Source organism: Camelus ferus, chromosome 9 (genome assembly GCF_009834535.1).
Source record: "Camelus ferus isolate YT-003-E chromosome 9, BCGSAC_Cfer_1.0, whole genome shotgun sequence".
Lineage (NCBI taxonomy): Eukaryota > Metazoa > Chordata > Mammalia > Artiodactyla > Camelidae > Camelus > Camelus ferus.
This window is the reverse complement of record NC_045704.1, coordinates 61,002,998-61,028,261: the sequence shown is the minus strand read 5'-3', so window position 1 is coordinate 61,028,261 and position 25,264 is coordinate 61,002,998. Positions and strand designations below refer to the sequence as shown.

The 25,264-nt window shown below is 46.8% G+C and overlaps 2 protein-coding genes across 4 annotated transcripts in view; one reads left to right on the top strand and one right to left on the bottom strand.

Annotated features, from left to right (window-relative positions):
- The window catches only part of VANGL1 (VANGL planar cell polarity protein 1), a 52,461-nt gene extending 34,870 nt beyond the window's left edge, over positions 1-17,591 (top strand). The window contains exons 5-9 of one of the 3 annotated variants that reach the window (XM_032486971.1): positions 4,004-4,137; positions 5,613-5,745; positions 5,899-6,025; positions 6,732-6,966; positions 10,458-10,648. In XM_032486971.1, coding sequence (XP_032342862.1) covers positions 4,004-4,137; positions 5,613-5,745; positions 5,899-6,025; positions 6,732-6,966; positions 10,458-10,504 — 676 coding nt within the window. In that variant the 3' untranslated portion in view covers positions 10,505-10,648. Of the gene's footprint in view, positions 1-4,003; positions 4,138-5,612; positions 5,746-5,898; positions 6,026-6,731; positions 6,967-10,457 lie in introns of all 3 variants that reach the window. The other 2 variants (XM_032486970.1, XM_032486972.1) reach the window with 2 other exon arrangements.
- Positions 17,592-20,182: 2,591 nt separating this feature from the next.
- Positions 20,183-25,264, bottom strand: part of CASQ2 (calsequestrin 2) — a 61,243-nt gene continuing 56,161 nt past the window's right edge. The window contains 1 exon segment of the mRNA XM_006193173.3: positions 20,183-24,831. Within this exon segment, the coding sequence (XP_006193235.2) occupies positions 24,625-24,831 (207 nt within the window). The 3' untranslated portion in view covers positions 20,183-24,624.

Below are 25,264 nucleotides of genomic sequence, written 5' to 3'. Positions count from 1 at the left end.
TCCCCAGAAATGATCTAGTCTGGAGACTGGGACTAGTTACAGGGTTTGCTTTCATTCATCTCTGAGGCCCTTTTGCCTCTGAAATTCCATGGTTTCTGCTCCTATACCTGTGGCAATTCTAGGGTTTCCTAAATGAGCAGATTGTGCCAGCAGACACTGTGCACCGTGGGGTAGCCACCACAGGTGACCCTGTACATGGGGGGGGGGGGCTTTCACAGGCTTGTTGGAGAACGAGATACGTGACTCCCTGACAGATCAGTGGGGACTGGAGTGTTAGAAAAGGCTTTCTGAAAGAAATTGGTCCTGGGGGAAGGGTATAGCTCAGTGGTAGAGTGCTTGCTTAGCATGCATGAGGTCCTGGGTTCAATCCTCAGTACCTCCATCAAATAAATAAATAAATGAACCTAATTACCCACCCCTACTTAAAAAAAGAACAATTTAAAAAAAAAAAAAGAATTTATTGTCCCTAGCTCAGAGAGGCATAAACACACACACACAGAGAAATCAGTCCTGCTTTGGCCCTGTGAGGTGCCATATTTGGAACATTCCAAGGAGCAGAAACAGGAGGCTTCTGAACCCCAACACTGGCTGAGGATAGGGGTGCTCCTGCATCCTGACATTGTGGGGCCATGACTTAGGCCAACACCAGGGTGTCCTGCAGGGTCTGCTCGTAGTTGCTGAATTTTAGTTAGAATCTGAATGATGTATTAGTCATATTGTTTCTTTTATTCTGAAGTTATCTAACAGACTCAGCCAATCCAGAGCTTGGGTCAGGAGCCAGAACAGAAATGAAAAAGACCTTAGACTTGAGGTTGAAACAGACATCAGGCTGCCAGATACCAGAGCGGTAGCTTAGCCCAGCAGAGCCCCTCACGCCAGTGCCTCAGAGCCCATTTCTCTGTTTGTAGCCAGGATGAGGCTGTAGGAGAACAAAAGGATGATTGCCCGAGGCAGCTAGATGGACAGCAGCTAGGAATGACTTTGACCGCCAGTCGTGAGGGAGAACAGGAAGGAAAATGTGGGAAAACAGCCGTGAGCCCTCAGGCTGCCCCGCGGCATGGGCGTGGGGGCCGGAGCCTCCCACGGGGTCTGACACCTCCACTCTGTTCCATCCCAGGCACAGCCCGGGAGCTGATGTGGGTAATAATCCTCCTGACTCACCGACAAGACTTACATCATTTATTACACAGTTTACTCTCAAAAAGGGTGGAGAAAAGCATGTCGGGTTTGAATCCAAATCTCAAGTCTGTTTTTTTTTTAATGCTCCCATGTTAGCTTGTCAGCCTGGGGGCTGGCAGGTCCACAGCCGATTCTGGGACATTCTGGTGCCTCTGTTGAGATGGTGCTGGAGGAAGAGATCACCACCTAAACTTTCCGCCTTGTTTGGTTTTCTTAGCAAAGGCTCTTGAGCTTGGGGAGGCTCCTGTCCCGTGTTACTCGTCCTGTCCCTGATCCTTCCCTAGGCCGCCCGGGGCTTTGGCGTGATGCTGGCTGTGGACTTGCCCAGTTTGGAGAACATCGTGCTGGAAGGCCCCGGCTGGAGCTGGGCATGGTCAGACACCCCTTCACTGGGCGTCACGGTGGTTTAGGGATGGAGAGGTTGGGAAATAGGGCCGCCAGGCTGCAACCCAGCTGTTCCCTCTCTGTCTTGCAGGCCCCGGCTGGGTTAGTGTGATGCCCTGGGCCCCTCCTTGCGGGCTGGCTGACTACAAAAGCCAAACCCCACAACCACAAGAGGATTTGCTTTGAAGACAGGCCTGAGAATAACCTCTGAGTTGCCTTTTAAGTTTTAAATCTCAATCAGGGAAATACTTCTCTTCTTGAACCCAGGCCCCTGGAGCTGGGTCCCTGTTAGTCCAGGAGCATGGGATGAAGTGGTCTGCACCCAGCGCGTCTGAGCTGAGACCAGTTTCTGTGTGGAGGGGCTCCCTGTCTCGCCAAAGCCCAGAGACACCATAGGGGGGAGTGTTCGTGTGTGATCAGTCTGTTTCCGGGTGGAGCAGCAGCTGAAGGAGCAGCACTTGCCCCGCCCTTGGGAGAATATCGCAGATGGAGGGGCAGGGAGGAGGCTGGGCCCCGCTGAGCCGGGGATCCCCGGGGCAGGGCCGTGCGTGGAATCGGAGAGGACTGACGTGCAAACGTCTGTGACGCACAGGCCTCAGCTCAGGGACCACTTACCTTGGAAGCTGCTCTTGCACCTGCCCAGGTCCTGAGCAGTCAGAGGCCATCCTCTGTGCTTCCTCGGCCCCCGTGTGTTCCAGTTGGTTGTCCCAGAGCTTCTGTTCCACACACCCCTGGCAAGGAGAAGCTCCTCCCATCCTGTCTTTGCATTCCCAGGGCTTGGCCTTAGGTATGAGAGTGATGAGTGGGTGACTGAGTTAACCAGAAAGCTAGGGCTTTCAATCGTGGATTTGCTCTTAGGAGTCATGTAACTTCTATGATGCAAGCTTGGTCTCGCCACATTTCTCCAGCCCCACGTGAGTGTGCATATCTTAGGTTGGTACCAAGCCCCAGCTGAATGCAGATCACAGACTGAGGCATTTTGGAGATATAGGTAGGAAAGCACTGCCATGACTCTGCTCTCAAGGAGGTTAGCTGATTGACTTCTAGATTATTTTTAGACTCCATGTTAAACTCTGGGGGCACAGCCCCAAGGGGAACTGAGGTGTGGGTTGGCAGAATGTCAAGCTTACAGGTTAGGGGCTGCCCTGTCTTGGTGTGCAGATCCCTGAGCCACTCAGAGAGCTATGGAAGGCAGTGTGGTCGTTCAGGAATTGAAGACAGCCCTATCCTGATGCCCAGGGCGACTGCAAATAATCCTTAAAAGCTCATCTACTTAGCAAGGAACCAGGAAGAACAATAAAAAGCACAAGACACAAATAATTTTGTAGCATTTAGCACCCTGGTTGTTGGTGAACACATAGGAGACCTGAAAAGGTCAGTACATGTGTGCAGTGTCCTATGGTGACCACACATCTGGGCGACAGAGCACATGTTGGAGGTTTGAAATCCAGATTGGAGTTCCAGCTCTGCTGTTGGTGGATGTATCCTGTGTGTAGGGCCTGGATTTTGAGCCTCGGTTATCTTCCTTTGAATTGATTGTGAGGGTCAAATGAGATGAGGTATGTGACAACCCTGGCTGTATTATTACAGGTCACTCTTTGAAGTGGTGAGTGTCCGGCATCTCTGACCAAGAGCATGTGCTTTGGCCACGAAGACTGAGTATGGGTGCCTCCCTCACCCACCCTCCTGCCTCTTCTCTGCTCCTCAGCTGCTGTCCGAGGGGCTGAGCAGAGGATAGGTTACAGACCACAGGACACTGGGGCGGGAGAGTCAGACAGCCCTGCGGTGGGCCAGAGGCAGCTGCCCACCCACGGAGCAGGAGGCCTTGTAGACCAAGAAAGAGCGAGGTCTCAGCTGAGGCCTCGAGGCGGGGATCGGGGGCTCAGGGCCAAAGATGGATGGGACAAAGAGGAGGAATCAGGATTGACTAGTGTCTGCAGCCAGCATCTTCCAAGTGCACTCTGCCCTGTGTGGGTGTCATTTTGATTTCTATAGAAAACCAAAAACCCAACTTCCCTTCCACCAGGGGCAGTGAGGTATAGGTGGACACATGGCTCTAGGACCTGAGAAACTCGCATCTATACTTTGTTCTCTAGTTTGGTAGCTCTGTGGCCATCTGTAAATCTCTTGACCTCTTTGGGGTCCTCAGTTTGCTCTTCTGTAAACTGGGAAAATGAGGAAAACTCTATGTAGCCTAAACAAATTGAAAATAGCCTGGGAGAGGGCACAGAAGCCACTGGACAGTGGGACAGGTTTCATCTTTGAATTTTCATCCTGGAGGCAAAAGGTGTGGTGAAACCCAGAAACCCAGGAGCCTTCTATGTGAGGTTAATCCTTGGTGTTGTGTTATTTTGCCTGACTCCAAAAGAAGATTTTTTTTCACTTAGGACCTGCTTGTTCATGGAAAAAACTTTACATTAATTTTGCCCTCTTTTCTCAGTATTCAGCGAGCAGCATTGGTGGTTCTGGAAAATTACTATAAAGATTTCACCATCTATAACCCCAACCTCCTAACAGCCTCCAAATTCCGAGCAGCCAAGCACATGGCCGGGCTGAAAGTCTACAATGTAGATGGTACGTGCCTTGAGGTGGTGTCTGGTGAGTCCAGGGAGCAGCTGGGCAGCTACTTCGATTAAGCTAGGTGTTCCATTTGGTTCTACCTCCTCTCAGGGTTTGTCTTTATGGTACATTCTCGTTTCAGAACAATTTTTTCTTTTTCTTTTGTCTTTTCTTTCCTTTCTCTCTCTTTTCTTTTTTTTCTTTTTTCTGGCATGCATATTTTTAGAGAAATGTTGATTTACAGTCTACATATGTGGGAGGTTCATTCATTTGGGGATTTTACAAAAACTATATGAAACAATAGTGACGTGTGTTTCCTGCCTCCTGCTGTGAACATCTTACATTGAAAGCTCTTAGGAAAAGGCTGCTTTTCAAAATTTGGATAAATTATCGAAAGACTCAGCTACCCCAGAACGTTAAGACTGTAGTTCTCAGGAGTTCAGGCATCTGGTGAGATTCTTACAGGCATTTCTCAGCCCTGGCTGAGAAAGTTGTGTGGGTGGCAGGAGGCCAGAGGCCAGGCTGGGAACAGGCAGAGCTGTGTGTCAGACTATCAGATGGTTAAGTGCAAGAAACAGGAGACGGAGTCATTCCTTGCTGGGCACCTTGGGTCAGGGCAAGAGCTTTGCAAACCCTAGAAGAGGATCATGTTATTAGCAAGTCAAGTGATTTATAGGCGGTGTCCGTTTTGGTGACAATCTCCTCCCCGTTTTTTTTGGCTTGTTTGCTTTTGGCTCTATGAGATGTGCACTCTCTTGTGCATCCTGAAGGACCGGTAAACTTCACATGTGATCAAAAAACTTAGTGCAGATTTCCACTAGAAAGCCACGTCATCGACCAAGTAGGTGATACATAAGAAAGCATGCCATGTGCTTCGTCCTTTGGAAAAGTTAAGGCGTTCCGTGGTCGGAGGAACAAGACCAGGAGTTCTAGATCTGTGTTAATAAACATGGCATTTTCCAAGACCCCAAGCATTTGTATTTTCTGTAAAAGTCGTGGCTGCCGTGACACTCTGGCAGGGCTTATGTTCCTGTGCGTGGCCAGTGTCTCCCTGGCCCTTGACTGTACTTCTCCTCTGTCCTGATCTCCCATCCCTCTCACTGTCTCCCATTGTCTTGTTGCTGAAACACGATGTTCCAGCTGCCCTTGTGGCCAGACTGGAACTTCATGGAACAGATGGTAAGTCGCATCTTCAGCACACTGTTATGTTTGGCCAGCATTTTAATTGTCAAGCATTCTTCATCTCTTTCTGAGTTGTCTTTGCATTTCCACTCGTCAGATTGGGGTTTAGGGAGATTTCCTGCCTCTTGCCAGCATTGTGAGTGCAGCGCAGGGGTCCTCTTCACCCTTCTGGGAGGTTACTTCTGGGATTTGAGTGTGTGCTTTACAGGGTGGGGTGGACGGCCCTGAGACTGTGGACTAGTTTTCTGCTCTGTTTTGCAGCCCCGAGGCATTAAAACTGTCCTTTCTCCACCGTCCTTTCCCCCAAGGCCCCAGTAACAATGCCACTGGTCAGTCCCGAGCGATGATTGCCGCAGCTGCCCGGCGCAGGGACTCGAGCCACAATGAGCTGTATTACGAGGAGGCGGAGCACGAACGGCGGGTGAAGAAGCGGAGGGCAAGGTGTCCTGCCCACCCCCATGAAATGTCCTCCCCCTCCAACGTCCTGCCCACCCCCAGTGCCAACAACCCCATGTCCTGCCCGCCCCCAGTGCCAACACCCCCTATGAGACTTTTTTTTAACCACCAGAATTAAATTTACAAATTTCGTTTCAGAAATGAAATGTATTCAGTTTATAAACGTGACCTGCTCGATCTTTTGGAGAGACTCTCGCTCCAGTGTTCCTCAAACTTGAGCCTGCAAATGCATCACGAGGAGGGCTTGTTAAAACACAGATCTCAGGTTCCGGGCCCCACCCACCAAGATTACTTACTTCTCCGTAGGTCTGGAGTGGGGCCCACCCAAGAATTTGCATTTCTTAAAAATTCCCAGCAGATGATGAGGCCGCTGGCCCCGGGCCCACACTTTGAGTGGCCGGTCCTGTATCCCCAGGCCCCAGCTGGCTCCTGAGATCTGATCACATTAACTGAAGTGGACAAAGATGGTTTTCATCATGTGTGCTGGGCCCCTCCTCCTCTGTTCTCTGGGGCTGCTGGCGTGGGCGGCTAGAGGGACCAGGGTGGGGGTGCCCAGCTCTGGTTCTTTGTACCTCTGAGCACGCGCAGAGCCTTTTGTAGCCAGAGTTGGAGGGACCTGAAAACTGTTTTCCTCTAGCCCTTTATTGTAAAGATGCAAAGGGTCAAAGTGAGTGTCCCAAGCAAATTAGTGACAGAAATGGGAATGATGTCCTCTCCAGGCCCAGGGCTCCTCCCTCCTCACCCTGTAGCCCCCATTCTACACATTATTGTTGTTGTTGTTGTTGCCTTTGCCTTCCTTTCCCCTTCCCTCCCCTCTCTACCGCCGGGAGTGACAGCCAAGGACGGGAGCCTTGGGTGAGCTGGTGGCAGCCCGGGAGGCAGCAGGTGGGCAGGAGTCGTCCCAGGTCCTGGATGACCCTGTTCTCAAGCCCTACACCGCTGTCCTTATCTCTGCGTTTCACCGTCTCCAGGCTGGTGGTTGCAGTGGAGGAAGCTTTCATCCACATCCAGCGTCTCCAGGCCGAGGAGCAGCAGAAGGCCCCAGGGGAGGTGATGGACCCCAGGGAGGCCGCCCAGGCCATCTTCCCCTCCATGGCCCGGGCCCTGCAGAAGTACCTGCGCACCACGCGGCAGCAGCACTACCACAGCATGGAGAGCATCCTGCAGCACCTGGCCTTCTGCATCACCAACAGCATGACCCCAAAGGTGGGACGTGTCACTCAGCGAGAGAAATCGCATTTTAGGGTGTGATAGATAGAATCAAAGGCTTCTCTCAAATCAGAGGAATGATAGAATCAAAGCCTTCTCTAAAGCACCAATTACTGAGAATTAGTGCTGCTCATGTATTTTATATTATTTTGGTACAGTTGTTCTTTAAATATGCCTTTGAAGGCCTCTAGATTCAATCAGAGGAAAGACTGTCACCTTGAGACAGTCCAGGTCGTGGTTTGCAGTGCTTGGTGGGTTCTGGAGCCAAGCTGACTCATTCTTACCTGGCACCTCCATCAGCTAATGGGAAACCTTGGACCAATGGCCTAATGGCTCTGTGCCTCAGTTTCCTAATCTATAAATCGGGGATAATACTAATATCTACCTCATTGAGTCATAGTGAGAACTAAAAGAGGCCATTCCTGTGAAGTGCTTAAGACAGCATCTGTGATAGTGTAAGGACCAAATAAAGAGCTGTTACCATCAGCAGAGGAAGCAGTGTCATCGCTTTGATGGCATTTTGGCTGTTGTGGGGTTACTTTTACGGAATGGTCTTTTGGATTATGACATGAGCACACTTTTGGGAATGTTGCAAGAAATAGCCATGCATCTAACTGAGGGATGTGGCCCAGGAGGAAAAACAAGAGTGAGGGTTCAGCAAATGACCTCTCTTCAGACAGAAGTGGGTTCACATCCTGGCTCCACCATCTAATTGGTTTATGACTTTGCCTAAATTTCTTGTTCACTTTTATAAAATGGAGATAATAATAGTATCTACCTGATAGGATTGTTGTGTGAGAATGATATTAAATATGGCAACATAATATGCAAATCAAACGTGGTAGAGAGTCAGTGAGCTTGGCATATAGTACACCAGACACTTGATAGTGATATTATTAGTGTAAGGACCTGTGTACGTACGTTGCCCTGTAGGTGTACAACTGCTGGTGGCATTGTCGCTAGCCAGTAACAATCCTTAGGAAAGCAAGATGGAAATACTAAGAAACCATAAGGTTTTCCATATTCTTTGACTTGCTGATCCCTCTCCTAGAAAAAATCTTCAGTGTAGTCAGCTATATACTTGAATATATATGCCAGTGATTTTCTTGCAAGATAATGTATTAATGCCAAACTGGAAATTACTTAAAATAGAACAATGGCTTATAAATTACAGTATATCACCTATTAAAACATGGAAGAATTCTTTGTTAGAATATTGTTACAAAAAAAGCAGAATGTAAGAAAGTATGAATCCTGTAGTTGAAAATGAGTGCAATATATTGGCATGTGCAGTGTTGGCTTATACCACATAGAATGGAAGTGATGGTTTTCCTATTTTCAAGGTTTTTTTTTTTAAACTTTCCTGGTTGCTTTCTTTTTCATTTTAAAAAAGTATCCTTTTCTGAATTAAAAATAATACTCTTTGTATAAAAACCTGACCATTAAAGAAAAGTATGATTACAAAGCGAAGTATTTGTTCCCTTAACCCAGGCAGTTCTTCCTGATAGAGTGGGTATATGTATTATTTCAGGTGTGTCTGTGTGTGTTTAAAGCAGAAATGAAAAACAAACAAACAAATGGGATCTCATACCATATAGAAATAGTTTGGAAACTTGCTTTTTTCACATAAAGCTGTCTCTTGGCCATCTTTCCACGTGAGTGCTCCCCAATCTTCGTCCTCCCAGCCTAACTCATTCTCTGCAGTAGTTGCATCTTACTCCGCTGAGTGCCATGGTGGGATTTCTTACCGATGCACATTTGGATTAAGATCTTTCATTAGTCTAAACCAGGGGGTTGGCTGTTTTTGTTCATCGAGTTTTATTGGAACACAGCCACACCCTTTTATTTACAGACCGTCTACGGCTGCTTTCTCTCTACGACAGCAGAGTTGAGTAGTTGTGACAGTGTGTGCCTTGCAAAGCCAAAAATATTTACATTTAGAGAAAAGTTTGCCAACCCCTGGTGTAAACAGTGTCGCAGTGACCATCTCTTTTACGTATGTTTCTGTGCGTTCGCAAAGTATTTCTGAAGAATAAATTTCCAGTAGAGAAACAGCTGGATCAAAGGTACCGATCCTGCCAAATTGTCCTTCTAAGAGGTGTCACTGTTTTACACTTCGCCTCTGGGATAGGAGACTGTTTATTTCCCCCGCACACTTGACAGAGTCATTTGTTACCATTCTCTTCAATTATTGCCCATCTAAGAGGAAGGAAATACTTTTTTTTATTATTTGAATTCATAGAAGTGAGTGTTATATTAGAGGCACAGCTCTCCTTTCTGCCTTGGAATATATGCTTACAGATCAGAAATAACATTCCTGGCAGCGGCAGTGAGGTGTGGATGGAAGAGGACACCACTTAGAAACCATCCGTGACCTGTGATTAGGACCACAATGATTTACCCCAGGGTTTTCTCTCTGGATCCCCGATTCATTCTTTCTTCTTCTGTCTCATAGCTAAATCAACGTATTTATTGATGTAACACACATGCTCTTGAGCTCCCAGTGTATGCCGGGCACATGGGGAGTACACATTTAAAACCTATTTCCTGCCCTCCAGGAGACAAGCAAGTCAGCAATAGTCATTCAGAAAGTAAAATGTCACATGGGAGTCATGCCCATGGCTACAGGCACTTAAAGGAGGACATGTCCGTCTGTCTGAGAGGTTCAGGGGGTGGTTTGAGAAAGTTTAAACGGCCAGGAGGAATTTGCTAAAAGATGACATTCAGCAGGAGGAACAGCACATGTGAAGGGGAGAGTCAGGGAACCCCACGGAGCTAAGCACTGCTGTGGCCAAGAGCTCGGGAATGGGAGGTAGACGTGGGGCCTGGGCACCCCTCGGACTTGCCACGTGCACACTCCAGCGTCAGATAACCACCACTCACGTTGGTTGTCCTTGCCTTGCACCATGAGATGGCTAGAGTTAACCATTTCCTCCTCACAGCAGCCTTTTGGGATAGGCTGTCATCAGCTCCACCCACAGCAAGGTTAAATGGCTTGTCCAGAGGCACCCAGCAGTAAGTACAGAGCATGCGTTGTTGTGCGTGCAAGGATATCCCTGCATTTATTCCGCTGGCATTGCCAGAGTGCCTCTCTGTGCCTGGCACCTGCCCTAAGTAGCTCTCGGTGTGGGAGGAGGCTGACCTACAGACAGGGACAAGCTGTGACAGGTGCCGTGGGACCAGGGCCCCGGGATGGGACTGGTGCTTCAGCCACAGCTTCCGGTCAGATGTGGGTACCAGCCACCCCACCCTCCTCACCTCTGGGCTTACCACCATCTTTAGCCACTGGCTGGAGAGCAAGAAAGTCAAGGAGTCTTCCCTCCCCAGCAAGGACTCCATGGTGCGGGTCTGATGGAGTTGGGTGTGAGAGGCTGGGCTGTCCTGATTTGTTGGGAGCACGTTTCCCAGGAGCTGGGAGCCGACGGGCCCGGGCGGCAGCGCCTGCAGCGGGCCCCTCCTCCCTGACAGCATCTCTGCTCTCCTTGCAGGCCTTCCTCGAGCGGTACCTAAGCGCGGGCCCCACGCTGCAATATGACAAGGAGCGCTGGCTCTCCACGCAGTGGCGGCTCGTCAGCGACGAGGCCGTGACCCACGGGTTGCGGGACGGACTCGTCTTCGTGCTCAAGTGCTTGGACTTCAGCCTCGTAGTCAATGTGAAGAAAATCCCATTCATCGTGCTCTCAGAAGAGTTCATAGACCCCAAATCTCACAAATTTGTCCTTCGCTTACAGTCTGAGACGTCGGTTTAAAAGTTCTATATTTGTGGCTTTATTAAAAAAAAAAGAATATATATAGAGAGATATATGTATACCAGAGGGGCATCTTTGTTTTTTTCATTCTTCATTGCTGACTGAACTGGCAGATGAGAGACCAGGGTCCTTTGACCATCTGCACTTTATTTGGAAGGAAGCAGAAGATGTCCATCCTGGGAAAAAGTGACCAGTGCCATCTGGCTTATGGATGGGATGTCTCAAGAAGCCGTTCCCTGGCGTGCCTGGGACAGCTACAAACCAAAGTGGAGCTGGCGGTTCTTGGGAACCTCGCCTTACGACTCGTCCCTGCCTTTCATGCAGCTCCTGGCGCCGCCCTTGCTTCCAGCCAGTCCCACTCGTGGGCCTCTGGGGACATGTCTTTGTTCTGTTTCAGGGAAGCGGACCAGACATGTCCACACGTGTCTGTGCATGTCAGTGTCCAGCACCAGGGGAGCCGTGGGCCAGTCGCGAAAGGCCTGCCTTCATCTCTGTTCTCTGTTGCCTTAGGTTCTGCGGAGAAAGGTCACAATGACAAACACGCACTGTCAGTTTACAGCTCTTAATGATTTTATTTTATTTTTGCCCAAAGAGAGCCTGCCTACCCCAGTTCTGACCTGCTTTTCTACGGGCTTGGGCAGCTAGCCCCCTCCTAACCCTGGGATGGCCCACCCGTCTCGGCTCCGACCCTCCCTCCCCAGCCCACACCACACCCCACCTGGCTGGCAGGCCTGGCAAGGGAGCCCAGCCTTCAGAGCCGCCCAGGGCCTGCCCAGCTGTTCACCTGTGCCCTCAGGCTCTGTGCGCAGCCTTGGATCTGCCCCGCAGATGGTTTGTTTGTATAGGGAAGGGTGGAGTGCCCACCAGGTAGAACCCAGGACAGCATGCCAGCTCGGATGTCCCTTTAAGGCGGCAGTGGAGGCCCCTCCCCTCCCCATCCTCCTCCCAGTGCTCCACACCACCTGGAGGAGACCCACACTGTGACTCCGGGACTGGCACGTTCAGCTGTGAGCCTCTGTTTCCCAGGAGATGCTTTCTCACAGAGCTCCATGGCATGCTGCCCTGCCAAGGGAGACCAAACAGTGCCCTCTGCAGTGACAGCTGCAGCGTCCAGTCCCTGATCCTGACCACCGTCACTGTGCACTCGTCGCCTCTGCCCCTTACGACCAGGGGCTCATTTAGGCCCTGGTGCTCAATTACTAGTAGTTGGCAGTGAGTGAGGAGAAGGAATGGGCAAGCTGCAGAGGTCAGGGGAAAGAGAGTAGGGGCCGAGCTCATGGTCCAGACGACGCGTGCGTGGCCAATTTTCTAGACACAGCCGGTTTCTGTGGCTTTCTGGGGCTCAGGGGAGCAGCCGGGCCGGGTTGTGGGTGGAGGCGTCGCTCGGCAGAGCCCCGCAGCAGCCTTCAGTCCCGCCTGCCTTCTTGTACCCACAACAAGCCTTTACAAAGTATTCACTCTCGCTTTTCCTGGGTGTTTAGGGTAACCAGCTCCCTTGCTTTTGCAAAGGATGACACTGTCCAGTGCTCTTTGTGTGTGTCTTCACGTACCCTCTCTGGTTTACGCACTCCACAAGTAGTGCAGCGTTTGTTATTATTTTCTTAAAATTGGCTTTGGAGGTTTGTCGTGCACCTGTACCTGACAACGGAAACAGCGTTCTTGAATCAGCAGCCTTCAGGTCAAAAAGAAGATACGTTGGAAAAGAAGGGAGGGGAAACCAGTTGGTATGGCATGGAGCCACAATGTACTATTTAACTACATGGTTTCCGTTTATGAAAAACACATACCATGTAACCATGGTGCTTTTGTTCTTAGTTTTGCCTTTAGGTCCCTTCAAGCTGGACATTCCTTATGCTGTCTTTCTCAGGAATATATTTGGGGAGATTGGGCAAGGGATGTGAATGTGTATGAGACTTGGGCTGCTGTAAAGGTTACACTGTCCCAGACTAAATGCATCCTAGGCTCCTGCAGCAGAAGTGCCACCCATGTGTATACATACAGTTCATAATGACACTCCTCATCAGCATCCTAAAATATGGTGCTTCCCACCCTGTCTTAAGTCACGGGTCCAGAAGGGGTTACATTGGATTCATGGCCTTGGTTGCCTGCCTTCCCAGCAGGGTGAAGAAAGGTTGAAATTAAAGAATTTATTTTCTCTCTACCCCTTTCCCAGTCTTTGCATAGGAGAATGTCAGACTTTCTGAAATTATTGTTTCTGTTTTAAATTGAATATCGATTTTTTTTTTACACTGACTTTGTATGGAGTCCCTTTTGAAAGAATAACATAATAAAATGCAGAATCTTTGTATCAAGCCTTTGCACTTGCAAACTCTTAATAGCTTGAGTTAATGGTGCAGTGGGAACAATGTAAATGGAGTTTAAAAAAAAAAATGAAAGGTTTCAGAAACCTGCATCACACCACTGAAAACAACACATTTCTATTTCAGTTCTTGGAGCCAATCAGCTATTCTTTTTAAGAGGGATTAAACTGTGCCCTGGGCGAGTAGGATTAGATAAATGCACATTGGAGGAGACAAGATTTTGTTTACCTTAAATGTTTATAGATGTTCTATAACTTTGAACCTACGTTATTAAAATGTGAACGTTGAACCGTATGGAGTAGAACGACTTAATGAGGAGTGTGTGTCTGATGTTTTGACCTGGTGATGTTTTGACCAGTAGATAATTTTTGTTCTTAAGTGTGTCCTTCTGAAGGCAGTTGACCATTTTTAATCATTCATGAACTGAACGTTGAAGTCTGCATTCTTAGAGCTGGAGGGAATTTTAAGGTTTTGTGGGTCAGCCATCCTTTGCATTATCAGTTAAGTCGAGATTCATGATGCTTCTGCCAAAGCTTATAAAGTAAGCGCTAGAGAAAATGCTTGACCAGTTTTCCTGCCCAACTGTCATGATCTCCCTTTCTCCCTCTCTGTCCTTTTCAAATCTACACACAGGACACATTCTGTAAGCAAATGGGTAAAGATAGGTGGCCTCTGTGTGTGTGTGTTGTGTGCGCGCACGCGCGCGCGTGTGTGTGTGTTTTGTGCTGTGGCTCATTGCCAGAGTTTGGACCTCCTTTGCAGTGGGGAAATTGTGGTTGAGATTGCAGGGGGGTAATCAAGTACTCTTATTCTTGTGTCTTTGGAGTGTGTGTATTCAGATAAGGCTGTAGTTCTGTGGGAAGTCATGAGCTTAGTGGGCTGACTAAAGTTGACAACCCTGCCCCTCCTTACTTCCCGGATGAGTGAATGTTGTAGCCACTCAGTGAAACCAGCAAAATCGGTCCTTGGTTTCCTCTCTTCTATCTGGACCCTGCTATGTAAGGCTTCCTACACGGGGATGCGTATTTGTGAGTGTTTCCATACACGTGAGCATTTCTCTTGAGTCTAATTACCAGATGGACGGCATGTTTATGTTAGACATCTGAATGTCTGTGTTATCTGCAGCAGATGGGTGTCTATGTCAGCAAATAACTTGTGGGTATGTTTATATGGATGAACATGTGAGAGTCCATGTGTTTCTACATATGTCCTGTGTTTGAGAGATTTCCCAACAGCACCCATCTTCTGCGAAGTTACTCTAAAGCCAGTTACTTCTCCCCCCGCCCTTTCTTTCTTTCCCTCAGTTACACTGGTTTCTCCCCAGGAGTAAATGGCTTTAGCACAGCAGTGTCTTCTGGAGAGTTGGCTGTCCCGCAGGCAAGTCCATTAGGCTCCTTCTTGCCTCAGGAGCCTATGACCTGAAAATAGCAAGAAACAAAGAAAAGCCAAGCTCTATGATAATAACTGCTCCAACTTCACTACCCTGGAAGCCTTACTATAGATTTCTCCATGTAACTTCAAAATTGATCTTCATTTAAAAAAAAGGAGAGGAAGAAAGATTGATTACTAAAGAAATGTTGCCATAATATTTAAATAGTCCAGGAGAGACCCTGCAATTGTAAAGTGATGTATTTCCAGGTAGTGTCTGTGCTTTATGGATCTTGTTTTACAGAAAAGCAATCACTACTGTGAACTTACTACTATGTAACCTTGAGGTCATAATCCATTATAAATAAAATATGAGTTGTTCTGAAGCCCATAGCACAGTTTTGAATGGTATTCAGTGCAGCAGTGAGGAAGGCACTTTAGATGCTCCATTGAAATCACCATATTGAGCATCAACCAAGTGGATGCCCAGAAAATTAGATTTTGGATCACATTTTTGACAAAACATATTTTGGTCAAAGAAGGAAGAGAAGGGTAATAAGACACTTTTATCAGGTATTTTATGTTAGGTACTGTTCTAGAATGTGAATTCCTGTAAGGTAGGGGTTATTTCCATTTTACAGGTGGGAGAAAGGGTCAGAGAGGGAAGGACTTGCCGAAAATCTCGCGGCTAGTAACAGAAACTTCAAATCTAACATTTACTTCCAACACTCAGTCACTGTGCCTTGAGGTATTACCCAAATAATTCGACGTTTCTGGATGTGGGAGAGGGACTTGAGGACACGTAGCCTTGATGTGTAGAACCCAGAGTTGGAGGTTCGTGGGAGGGGGAGTCGCTCCTGTTCTTTCACTTGGGTTTGTGTCGGAGGTGTGGCCCAGGGAAAGCTGCTCCACGTGCTCACAGCTTGCTCAGGATCTTCAGCGGAAAGAACTTGAGCCTCCCCCCACTCCCACCCCCACCCTCCCCGGAAAACCAGCCCTGCTAGTTCTGCACCTGCTCTAAGACTCAGGAGCTCTATTCCTGGCAGCCACCCTTTGCTTCTGACCGTCCCACCCTCCACTCCCACCTGCTGGCTTGGGGAGGTGTGCGCCTTGGGGAGGTGTGCACCTTGGGGAGGTGCGCAGGGGCTGACCTGGCCTCCCCATGACCTGCGGTTTACTCTGCCTGGTGCTCTGTCAGTGTCACACCACAAGAGCCTCCCTGGTTGGGGAGGGAGAGGGACTGCCTGCCAGCCCAGCCTCCGTAGGTTTGGAACTGGAGTCCCTGGTCTCCATCCTTGACTTTTGCCTCCTGCTATTTGCCCCAACGTTTGCCCTCAAGAGTTTGAATCAACAGGCATAAAGCAGGACTCTGAAAACACTGCTTTCCTCTCTTCCAGTGTCTTTAGTTTTTGGTTCAGTTGTGCGGAAGCGACCTTTTTATCTCCCGCTGTGTGCTTTCAGTGGAGGACTGGGAAAGGGAGATGGCACGCCCACCTCTCAGCATGGCTGCTTCTTAGGACTGAGCAGGACACATTTTCAAAGGGTGGGTAAGAAATGTAAAACTACTGAATAAAATTAGATTCTAGGACTCTGAGTCCCTTTTACCAGACCTGTCCCGTTTCTATTTAGATTACCCAATTTGTTGTTTCACCTGTAAACTCATCCTCTTCAGTGGGTTGTTATAGAGTCTCCGCGACACGAAAGCAGACTTCTAACACCTGCAGCAGCACGGGGACCTGTTGCTGCCAATGTGGCGCCAGGAATCTGCAGCTGCTATGTCTGTTTCAGCTTGAAAACATCAGGGTTTCGTCCTTGTTTTAGTGGGATAAAAACACTCTTACCTGAAGCCTCGGGGACAAATGTGACAACCCCCAGGCTTTTATCTTGAGTGTCTTTGGCACTTTGGGCACTGAAATTATATTTGGATAAAGATATTTGAATGTGCAGTATCTGGTTTTGTATTTGCTTGTATTTATCTGAGCTTTCTTGTGGATAAGAGCTTTTAGTCTGAAGGAGCTCGTCCTTTAGGAGTTTTTAAACCCCCAAAAGCCCTCACCCTGGGAAGCTTCATCTCTGAGGACCAGAGATGGCTCAGGGAATTAGTGATAGGACCCCAGCATCTGCCCTGCGGGCGTCAAGTCCAGTTCAGTTCATGCGGTAGGGAATTTAGACAGTTACACATCGTCACCATTCCAGGGGGCAGCTGGAAAGAGGTGGCGGTCACTTTTCATTTCCCAGTGCCACCCCGCACCATTTAAGACATAATAGAATATTCACTTAGTGTGGATCATCATTCTAAGAAAAAGAAAGAACATAAGAAAATTCAAACTTTGCTGATAACTCCTTATTTTTGTAATGGATTCACAGTAGGATTTAACTAAATTGCAAACTCTGCTGAGACTCCTAGACTATGACGTGATTAACAAAATGTGATTTCCAAGCAATTGTTTTATAAGGACAACTAGTGTGTAGAGTGCAGGATGCACCAGCCAGGATGAGGGCGGAAATGGAGACTGGCTCACTGAGATGACGAATTGACTCGAGTTGTGATGACCACTTCCTCAACAAAGATGCTAGGGAGAAGACTGGAGAGGCTGGGACCAGGTCTTATTTCAAGGGGAGTTTATTTGACAGTCACTTTTGTGTTGAAAGAACTTTTACATTTCTGGTTCTGGATTTAGGATCCGATATCAACCCAGCAAGTTCAGTGACGAAACCATCTGTCTCTATCGGTTGGAGCCATAAGTGTTTGTGCAAAGATGTGGCCGAGGGTCTTTTGTGTTCTCTCTTACTAGTTCATACCTCACTTTGTAATCAGGAGGGGCAGTTTTGCTCCTTAGCAGAACTCACAATCACTAGACAGGTATGACAAAGTTGGGCTGTGATTTCCTGCCTAAACTGGGTGGTGGGCTCTATTGAGACATTTCTATCATATGAATGAATGAATTTCACTACCAGCAACCATCTGCTCAAGTTCATTTACATACACTCATAAGGTGGGCTGTGAAACCCATTGTAACATCAGCAACAATGTTGTTAGAGTCTGTGAGGGGCAAAGCGTACCTGGCATCCAAGTTATTTTGTTCTCTTTTGGGACTCCCATTCCAATTAACTGTAAAACGTTTTACATGTTACATTTTTTATACTGTAAGACTTGGAAAATAAACTGAAATCCCAAATTGCACTTTGTTCCTTTTTTTCCATGTGATTTTTTTTCCATCTAAGAAGTTTTACTTTTTAGGGAACATTTTCACTGTTGCATAATTTTTATATCCTCTTAAAAATAGCCTGTCAAGTTTCTCTGAAAACCAAGACAATTATAATGATAGATTGACTGGTAAAGTGGAATTGCCTTTGTAACAAAAATTATAGGTTGCAATCATTTGATGGCCAAGAGAATGTTTTGAATTAATAGATTCCTGAAAATTAAATTCTCAGGCTGTAAAACTTGGAGGTGAAAAAGGCCTTTTGAGTAAATCAGCAAGTGAAAAAAGATCTTTTCAACTTAAATTATTGACTTATTTTAGATAGGTCTATTTAAAGGAAATTTGATTATTTGACAAAGAAATATTGGAGTTGCCTTCTGCTACACTCAGCTATCCTTTACTGGGTGCCAATGGCACACAATCAAATTCTTACCTGTTCCACGGACAAAGATCAGAAAAAGCAGCTGATTTGAAGTTCATTGGATAGATTATTGATGAACTCCATTTCTCTGGGCCATCAGCCAAGATGGGCACAATTTACACCTGCACAAACAAACCCTACTAGAGAAAAAATTAAAAGTGTATGCAGACATAAACCGAAGACGCTTCTCTTTTTCATTCATTACCCATGATACAGCTATAGAATTTTGGAAGCATTTTAAGAATGTCAGGTGATTATGAAATTATGGAAGTGGAGTGGGGGATATCAGGATGGTACCAGCTACAGCCACTGTCCGCTTGCCCAGGGCCAGACACGAGGCCCATAAGCAGCAGTGTGGGAATGGGCAGTATCCCTGCTCAAGAGAGATACTAGTTCCCTATGGGTCCCATGCAGCATCTTCTAGTTATACAAGCTAATGATGTGTAACGTCAAAACTGTGTTTGCCTTCTGGGCATGTTCTCTGTATGTACATCTGAGCGTGTTTCTGATAAATTCTGAGAATTCATAATGTCTCGGACAAAATGATGATGCACTTGCAAAACTGACACAGAGGCTTTCAACACTTTTCCTTTCCGAGATCCTTGCTCAGCTCTCCTATATTACCCACTCAGTGCTGCCTTCTGTGAACTGCATGTGGGAACCAGCTTTAAGGGTCCATTGATGGAATACTGGAATGAGGGAATGAATGAGTGAGAACGTAGCAGCACACTCAGTGCTAAAACTGCTGGGGATACCCTAATCATGCAGGATTATTTTAAGGGAAATCGTTGATATTTGTGGGGTTCTAGGGCTATCACTGAGAATCCTAGCTATCATGCTCTAAAGAGTTCAGATTGATAAAATACCAGATTAATTCAAAAGAGGGCCTTAATTCACCTTGCACCCACTTAGGTCCATAGACGCATTAAAATAAGTGCACTGACATTTAGGTGGCTGTGTTCATTCCATTCCCAGAGAATGGGGTCTGAGACTTCTGCTATCATTCCACACTGCTTTGCTTCCCATCACGATGGCCCTATTCCTGGGGGGTCTTTGCTAACTCGAGGAAAGAGAGCATCTCACATCAGAAACCTCACTGAGCCAAGGAGATTCCGCATTCCTATTTCATTAGCAATTTGCTATCCCAAGCAAGTCCAAACAGATGACACCATGTTGCCAAAAACTTCTTGGAATAAGACTGGCTTTCAGTAATCACTAGCACATTCTTAATGGTACTAATAGTTGTTAAATTAGCTTTGCATAGAACTTAGAGTATTTAGTCAAACAAGATTTATTATTAAGTACAAATCAGCAGGTAGGCACTGAGGATGGAACAGAATGAGTCAGTCTTTTCCCTAAGGTTGCTTTCAGACTAATGGGAGGAAGACACACACTTTCAAGTACAACACGTTGCAGATTCTGTAAGAGAAATCCACAGGGTGCTGTGAGCGCTCAGCAGAGGAGGTGGCCAATTTGCCATGGCGCGCGACGGGAGAAGAGTCACAGAGTGCATCTTACCTTATGCTTAAAGTAAGATAGCTGGGAGCTTGCCCAGCAGGCACAGATGGGGGAGGACAAGCATTCCGGGAGATGGAACAGCATGAGCCAAGGCTTGGAGGCATTAAGCAGCCAGGCAGCTTCAGCCAACTTCAGGTTCTAGGAGTGGAGGGGCAGATGGGTGTGGGAGGCTCTGTGAGAAATGAGGATGGTAAGGTAGAGAAGAGACAGTTCATGTGGACCTCCAGTGTCCTGTAGAGAAAACTGGCTTTACCCCATGACAAAGTGGCCTTGACTTCTCAGCTCATTGGCAGTGGTACTGGCCCACCTTCTGCTAAAATAACAACTGGGTGCTATGACCCACATAAAGGCATTTGGACACCATCATTCCCAGACGGACGCCCCGTGTGTGCAGCAGGAATCACCCCAGCTGGCCCAGTGCCCTTCTAACCCCTGAGTCTGGGTAGCACAAGCAGCAGCACTTCTCAGACTTTGCTTTCCTCTTGCGGAGGAGAGACACTTCAAGGACTACCTCGCTTTTCCTTCCCAACCTCATACCCCACAGCCTAGACTCCACATTTGGCTGTCAGAAACCTTCCAAACCACTTACTCTTTGGCCTCTTTGTCTTTTTTTTTTAATTCTTATTTTTAATTGAAGCTTAGTCGATTTATAGTGTTAGTTACATGTGTACAGCAAAGTGATTCAGTTATACATATACATACATATATATACATATATACATATATATATATTTTAGGTTCTTTTCCGTTACAGCTCGTCACAAGATATTGAATATAGTTCCCTGTGCTATACAGTAGGTTGTTGTTTATCTGTTTTATATATAACCATGTGTATCTATAAATCCCAAATTCCTAATCTATCCCTCCCCACCCTCCCTATCCTGCTGGTAACCACAGTCTTTGAAATTGTTTAAACATCTATTGGGAATAGAGAGCCAATGAAGGATTTTAAGCATGTGTGTGACATGATCAGGTTTTCATTTTAGACATCACTTGATTGCAGGGCGCAGGCTGGAGTGGAGATGGAAGTGAAGTCAGAAGCTCATGGTCCCCCAGCTGAGAGACTGTAAATCTTCAATTATGTACTAGGAGTGGATGAAGAAAACAGAACAGGACTTGCTTCCTATTGGATGTGGGAGTGGGAGACAAGGAAATGGCTCTAAGGTTTCTGGCTGGGACATTGTCAGAGGGGAATGCCTCTTCCCCACAACTCTGTTCCTGTGAAGGATTGTCCCCAAACACTGCTGGCCCTTTGCCCAGCCCTTGTTCCTGTCCTGAGATGGCGTGAGTTACCTGGTTAGTGGGTGACAGCCATCTGTCCATGTTTCTTTGAGTGAAGTTCTTAAGGTGAAGTTATTGTGGGAGGTGCAGCCCTTGTCTCTGGCCTCTCCATCCTTGCGCAGAGGGCAAGGGTCCTCTCTGCACATCTGATGCCCTGGGATGCAGGAGACTGGGAAGCCCATTCTCCTAATCTCTAGTCTCCAAACTATTGCCTTTCTGTGATAATGGTGATGTTTTGGACTGCTGACTTTGGGACCTAATTTCTTGGTTGGTTCAGATCTCAGTCAGGAAAAGAGAGCTACTTTCTTAATAAGCTCCCCCCGCCCTTTAAGGCCACACAGCTGTGCTGGTCTACAGGGCCTGTGAGACATCCAGGTGAAGCTGTTGGGGAAGACAGCTGGATTGTGGGGCCTGGAACTCAGCACAGGCCCGGCGAGAGGCAGATGGCTGGAAGCCACGGGGTGTATGAGATGACTGGGGGAGTGGGAAGAGCAGGGTTTGGCACTGGCTTGCATCTGTTCCTGGTGACTTTTTTTTTAACTGAAGTATAGTGGATTTCCAATGTTGTGTTTAATTTCTAGTGTACAGCATAGTGATTCAGTTATATATATATTCAGATATATATATATTCCTTTTCATGTTCTTTTCCATTATAGGGTATTACAAGGTATTGAATATAGTTCCCCATGCTCTACAGTAGGACCTTGTCGTTTACCCAGTGACTCTTGTTAAAATGCAGATGGTACAGGCCTCAGCTCTGGAGATGGTATATCCATAGGTCTGGGCTGATGACAGGTGTCTGTGTTTTCTAAAATAAGCTCTGATGCTCACTGAGCAGGGTGGAGGAGCCCGGTGAGAGCGAGACGTTCAAGGACAGAACCACAGGACCACCAGCACGCCAGGGATTTGTGCGTGTCTGGGAGTATCCGAGATTGTTGATCAAAAGCTACTTGATAATGACCCATGACTGGTGACATTGTTAACAATGGGCTTCAGGCCATACAAACTAGGGCCTGGACAGTACATGACCTTGTTACAGAGAAGACAAGCTCATTTCAAGTTATGAGACGATATTCTAAAGAAATACATTGAATGTGATTATGCATTCTTGATAACACAAATGAATTTTTTTTTTCCCCTAAGAGGATGGCCAGATCTTGCCATTCTATTTAGCTTACATTCCTATACTGTGTGAGTGATTAGTGCCCTGAAGAATGAAAGGGAAAAGGCATCTTGGTGTAAGCAATAAAAAGGATTATGAGAAATTCACTTCAGTCCATCTTGGGACACTATCTGAGGAAGAGAAATAGAATCCTTTGATTGCTTAATTTAAGGAATTTAGTTTAAATCTTTGATGTAAGTATAAAAATGGGGTTACATTTACATCCTTTAAAGTGTTTTCATGACCCTGGGAAAAATCACTCGAGGGCTCTGTGCCTCCCTCAGTTTCCTCATCTGTAAAAGGGGGATAATAACAAAACCATCTCATAAGATCTTTATACAAATTAAATGAAATAATATACATAAAACATACAGCATGGTTCTCCGAGCACATAGCACATTTTCAATACATATCAGCTGAAGAGGTTTTAGATCAGTAACTAAACAGTTCTACTCCTTACCCCTCACAGACAGAGCTAGCTTAACACTCAGGGCTTCCCCCACAGGAGCACCACGGCATGATTTCAACTTGATGCGTATCGCTCAGGCCTCTGAGAACCAGGGGATTTTCCTGGGTTGGGAAATAGACCACTTTCAGTCCTTGGCTATTTGAAAGATTAACTTCAAAGATGACTTTGAAAATTCACTTCCCCAAGAGCTTATTTGAGATACGGTTGGGACTGTCTGGATAACACGGAACCTGGCTCAGGAAGCATCTGCCTTGTTTTGTGAGGCAGAGAGATTAAAAAAAAAAAAAAAAAAAAAAAAGGAGACTTTGGAAGCACTGTTAACCAGCAGTGCTGATCAAACAGTTATTCACCCATCAGCTCAATAAATGAGTATCTACTTCATGCTGAGAAAAGTGCTAGGTGTTGGGGATACAAAGGTAAGTAAATTCCTTGTCTCCAAGGAGCCCACATTTTAGTGAAAGGACAGACATGCGCATGTGTGTTATAATTTAAATGGTGAGTGCCACGATTTGGGGTGTGCACAAAATGCCACAGGTGCAGAGGGGAAGGGGGCCCCTCCAGATCACCCAGGCCATTGGATGGATGGTGACATTACTCATCTGAACTGGGGCTCCAGGAGGAGGAGAAGTTTAGGGGAGAAGGTAATGAGTTTGGGTGCAGGGCTGTTGTTTGAAGTGCTTGTGCGCCATCCCAACCAAGATGTCCCAGAAGCTGTTTGAGTGAGTGAGTCTCAGACTAAGGAGAGAGGTCAAGGTTAGAGACCCAGATGTGGAAGCCATCAGCTGATGGGCATGAATGATACTACCTTGGAAGAATGTTGGAGCTGGGAGATACAAGGGAAAACTAACATTTAAAGGAAGGAAGAGGGCCCAGAAAGGAAAGAAGAAGAAGGAATAGAGAGAAAGCCGGAGCCAAGAGCAAATGAGCAGAATCAAAACATCAAGAGAGGATTTTCAAGATAATCTCAGTATTTTCAAAATATAACTTTAATGGCAGAGTTAGCTACTATTCCAAAAAAGGACTGCCCTGTTTTCAAAGAATTTGCAGTGTCTTACACATGTATTAAAAGATTGAGAAAATAAATTAGAACATTATAATGCACACTTAACGCTAAAACTACCAAGCACAATATAACTTCTAGAGAGTTCAGAAGGCACTTGGGGCTTTTTTTAGTGCCTCGGGGCATCATCATGAACTCTAATTATTGTAGCCCTCCTCCACTGTGGGAGCGTTGATAGATGGAGAGTTCATTGCCCTCTGGACAAACCAACCTTTACTCTGAATGGGAAGACTCACTAGCAGCGACAGAGAAGGGGTATCCAGATCGCAGCTCAGAGGAGGACACCGGGTGACCCAGTCAGAGACCTAACGCCGTCAGAAATAATTAAAAACCCTTAATCCCTCCAGCTCCCCCGACCCTTGCGTGTAAATGTGAGACAGTCACCCAGAGGCAAGTTCAGAGAGCAAATCAACCTCCCATCCCAGTACCCTCATTTACTAGAAATGATGGTGAAATCAGTATGCATGTATTTCAAGACCGCTCAATAGCTGCTTAAGGCTTGGATGTGAGTTTATCATGGTCTGACCTACCCTTCAATTGTAAGTCTAATAGAACCAAAAGAAGCTGATTTGTTTTCAATCCCTTCCCTAAGAGGGATCCTCTAGGCTTGAGGAGGGATTCTAACTGATATTCTAGGCATCAGAGCTAAATGAATCGTTGCAGTCTTCCCTGGGCTCCGATTATAAGGTCACACCACGCTTACGAGTTAGCAAGCTGTGAATTCTGCTACTGTCAGAGTCAAAGACAACAAGGAAACTTGAGTCGAGGTGTTAGGGGATTGCTCTCCCCAGACTGCCAGATGCCCGCACTGCCGTGACCGCTGGTGGTCTGGCAAAAAACAAGAGCTTTTTCATGACAATCAAGGCAGTCAACCTGGGAATAATTCCCCACTGTCCCTGCTGAGTGGGACTGCTGGATTTAGAAAGGCATTTGCTGAGTTGCACATCTCCTGATGAGAAGGGAGAGGGGAAAGAGATGTTGGAAAAGGGAAGGGAGCTGGCCGGATGCGGGCTGGAAGCTGCTTGCTGCTACCTTGTGCTGCCGGCATGGTAGTGGGTAGCTGTGGTTCTGTCTTCAATGAAAATCATCGGGCTTGGGGGCTATTCATCATCGTCATCGCTGTCGTCATCTTCTTCGTCGGAATCGTCATCGTCATTGTCATCATCATCCTCTTCATCGTCCTCGTCTTCGTTGTCATCGTCCTCAGTATTTATCTTTCCAGAAAGCACATCTTCAATCCAGTCTTCCAGCTCCTCAGCGGTGGGCAGGTCATCATCATCTGGAATCTCCATCCAGACACTGTCCGCCTGCAACAGAGACAGAATGAGCATGTGAGTGTGTGCGTGTGGGAGTGAGCGAAGGATCAGCCAGACCAGGGGCTTCCAAGCAGCCGTGCTGAGGGCCCCAGGTCACTTTTGCTTATCAGGACTGTATGCACATTGTTAAATGGCAATGCCTCGTTGCAGAATGCTATGTGTAGTATCCTGTTTGTGCAATATAAAAGGAAATGTGTATTCCACTGCATATATATGTATATATGCATATATATATTCCATTTTATATATATAGCCAGTTAGCAATGTCCTTTTACTCTGTTGGTAGATGTTCAGTCACCTGGGAAATTCTGTATTTATTTATTTTGCAAACTACTTTTAAAATTAATAGTAATAAACAGTGGGGGAGGGTATAGCTCAAGTGTTATATCTCATGCTTAGGATACATAAGGTCCTGGGTTCAATC